General features: G+C 43.4%; 1 protein-coding gene across 1 annotated transcript in view; it reads right to left on the bottom strand.

Moving 5' to 3' along the window:
- The window catches only part of LOC136830388 (uncharacterized transmembrane protein DDB_G0289901-like), a 29,735-nt gene extending 27,298 nt beyond the window's left edge, over positions 1-2,437 (bottom strand). The window contains exon 1 of the mRNA XM_067089924.1: positions 1,346-2,437. Within this exon, the coding sequence (XP_066946025.1) occupies positions 1,346-2,437 (1,092 nt within the window). The remainder of the gene's footprint in view (positions 1-1,345) is intronic.
- Between the last annotated feature and the right edge of the window lie 1,218 nt (positions 2,438-3,655).

Raw genomic sequence — 3,655 nt, 5'->3', positions numbered from 1 at the left:
CCCTTCAAGTCCAAGTTCAGCCCCAATAGGAAGGGTTGGGATTGAGGTGACATGTAAAAATAACTGAAAACGATAGATATTAATGTCTAATCCACAGTTTTTGAGGACACTGAGATGAATAATGACCCTCCCTATGCCGTTTAAGTCCAAGTTCAGAACTGAAAGGAATAGGGGGAAGTGAGAAGGGGTGGGAAGGGGGTGACAAGTAAAAATAGCCGAAAATGACAGATATTAGTGTCTAATCCATAGTTTTTGAGGTCGCTGAGATGAATAGTGACACTCCCGATGCCCTTCAAATCCAAGTTCAGCCCCAATAAAAAGGGGGCGGATGAGAAGGGGTGACATGTAAAACTAACCGAAAATGACAGATATTAGTGTCTAATCCATAATTTTTGAGGTCGCTAAGATGAATACTGACACTTCCAATGCCCTTTAAGTCCAAGTTCAACCCCTGATAGGAATTGGGGGGGGGGGTGCGTGAGAAGGGGTGGGAAGAGGATGGCATGTAAAAATAACCAAAAAATGACAGACGTTAGTGTCTAATCCATAGTTTTCGAGGCCACTGAGATGAATAGTGATGCTCTCGATGCCCTTTAAGTCCAAGTTCAGCCCCGATAGAAATGGGAGGTGTGAGAAGTGGTGAAATATAAAATGTCAAAAATGCTGGGCAATGTAACTGAAGCAACTGTCTCGATAGGAAAGAGAGAGAGAGAGTACAGCAAGTGTTGGGAGGAGAGAGAGAGAGAGAGAGAGAGAGAGAGAGAGAGAGAGAGAGAGAGAGTTTATTGGTTGTTATTCAGAGTTTTTCCGGGCTCTGTATTGGTCAGCTATATATATATATATATATATATATATATATATATATATATATATATATATATATATATATATATATATATATATATATATATATATACATATACAGTATATATATACACATATATTTTAAGATATGTACATTTACACAAGATTTTTTATACTCTCAAATTGTAAGCCAAATATCACATTATATTGAATTTGTTTTACCTTGAGAATAACCTATGTCAGAGAGGAATTGTAACTGATTTTTTAAAATAATTATCATCAGTAAAACAATAGGGATATTGAAGAATAAAGTTCTTTTTTTATTTATTAATATTCATAAGTTAAAGACAGAACATTAAAGACCAAGAGAATAGATAAATTATTTTTCCCAATAAATAAACCAACAAAGAGAAATTAAAATACTGTTATAAATTACGTTATTAGAAGTCCAATGTCTGCATTCTTGTAAGAGGAATGTATTGCAAATCGAAGTCATTTGCAAGCAGGGTGTTGAAGACGGTTTTACTGAAGAAGTGTGTACATAGGAGAGTGATTCATCACTTTCATTAGATGCTGAGATCAAGATGTGATGGTGATGCAGGAGAGGAGCAGAGAGGAGCCTGGAATGAATCCTGGGAACTTGGTCCTGGATGCCTCGCCTTTTATTTTCCATAGCCTCCAGAGCCTCCACCACCACCGCCACCACCAGATGATCCGTATCCCCCTCCTCCACTACCACCACCTCCGCGTCCTCCTCCGCCACCTCCTGAAGATCCATATCCACGTCCTCCTCCCCCTCCTCCACCACCACCTGAGGATCCGTATCCACCTCCTCCACTTCCACCACCTCCCTGTCCTCCGCCGCCACCACCTGAAGATCCGTATCCACCTCCTCCTCCTCCTCCTCCTCCACTTCCACCAAATCCTCCTCCACCACCACCTGAGGATCCGTATCCACCTCCTCCGCTTCCACCACCGCCGCGTCCTCCGCCGCCACCACCTGAGGATCCGTATCCACCTCCTCCGCTTCCACCACCGCCGCGTCCTCCGCCGCCACCACCTGAGGATCCGTATCCACCTCCTCCGCTTCCACCACCGCCGCGTCCTCCGCCGCCACCACCTGAAGATCTGTATCCTCCTCCTCCTCCTCCACTTCCACCAGATCCTCCTCCACCACCTCCTGAAGATCCGTATCCGCCACCTCCGCTTCCACCAGATCCTCCTCCGCTTCCACCAAATCCTCCTCCGCCACCTCCTGAAGATCCGTAACCGCCACCTCCGCTTCCACCAGATCCTCCTCCGCCACCACCAGAGGATCCATATCCTCCGCCACCTCCTCCACCTCCACCACCAAATCCTTTGCCACCTCCAAGCATGAAGTTAATGTTCGCAGTGGCTGGAGCACCTCCACCTCCACCGCCTCTGCCACCTCCGTATCCGCCGCCACCTCCTCCTCCTCCTCCTCCTCCTCCTCCACCACCTCCCGATGATCCATATCCTCTTCCTCCTCCGCCACCCTGGCTGCCTCCTCCTCCACCGCCACTGTGTCCTCCTCCTCCTCCACCGCTATATCCGCCTCCTCCACCTCCACTTTGCCCTCCTCCACCTCCACTTTGCCCTCCCCCACCTCCATATCCACCTCCTCCTCCACCGCTGTGTCCTCCTCCCCCTCCTCCTCCTCCTCCTCCACCTCCTCCTCCGCCGTATCCACCTCCTCCACCTCCTCCCGACCTGAAGTCAGGTTTGGCGCTCACATAGGCCACAGCAAGGGCAGTGCCAAGCAGCAAGACCGCCACCCTCTGAAAAGATCATTGGTACATTATTGACTCTGGTATGAATAATACATGACTGAACGAATGAATAGAAGGTTCCCGCTACCACTAATGTACATATCATTTGTAAACAATATAGTATATTAAATGTTTCAGTTATATCAGTTTGGAGTGTCAGTGAACTCCAGATACGCCAGGTTTATTTAGAACGATTTACTGTCAACATAGACTTGTAATGTTTGTGAAGAAAGTTGTTCACAAAATATGAAACTATTGATTGCTATTGATTAAATAGAAAACGTTCATCAAACACATCGCATCTAATTTGAAAATTTAGTAGTCTAGAGCTTTAAAGATGTGAGATATTCATTACAGATTACTGAGAATCTCAAAATTCAAAGCTGATAAAGGAGTACAAAATAAATGTTTTATAAATATTAGAACCATTTCTCAAATTCTATGAACACTGTGATCTATATGCTTCTTGGTGGATGAATCTCTTGTCAGAGATTTATTAGAAATGTTCTGTTAGCATCAGGATTCAAATGACGCTGTGAAGATTAGATTAGGTTATCAAGATCTAGATAAACTTATCAAGATTAAAATGAAATGATCAAGTTTTATATGATGCTATCAAGATTTAAATGATTTGGCAGGATTTAAGTGGCTATCAAGATTTGTATAGCTTATCAGGATTCAAATGATACCAACGATCTTAAAATGATCAAATTTGGATTAAAGTGATTCTAACAAGACTCTATTGAGGTTTAAATGTTCTTATCAAAATCTGAATGACTTTAGCAAGACGTAAATGACTTTGTCACGAATGAAACGAGTTTACCAAGATTGGAATGAAACGAAATTTCCGGTATGTATGCATGTGTGCGCGTATTCCCATGTCATCGCCATATGTCTAGTGTTTGTTAAACACCAAGAGTCTAGCTACACCAGCTGCAGGAAACTGGTTAAAAATTCCTAATTTAGGATTTATCAAGTCAGCTGAACATGAATAAATCCATACCAAAAGTAAAATATAGTGATAGTGAAGAAGTAAGTTGAGGAATAATATGTCCGGTTTT

The sequence above is a fragment of the Macrobrachium rosenbergii genome, chromosome 46, assembly GCF_040412425.1.
Source record: "Macrobrachium rosenbergii isolate ZJJX-2024 chromosome 46, ASM4041242v1, whole genome shotgun sequence".
Lineage (NCBI taxonomy): Eukaryota > Metazoa > Arthropoda > Malacostraca > Decapoda > Palaemonidae > Macrobrachium > Macrobrachium rosenbergii.
The sequence above is the reverse complement of the archived record's forward strand: the minus strand, read 5'-3'. Positions and strand labels throughout refer to the sequence as shown.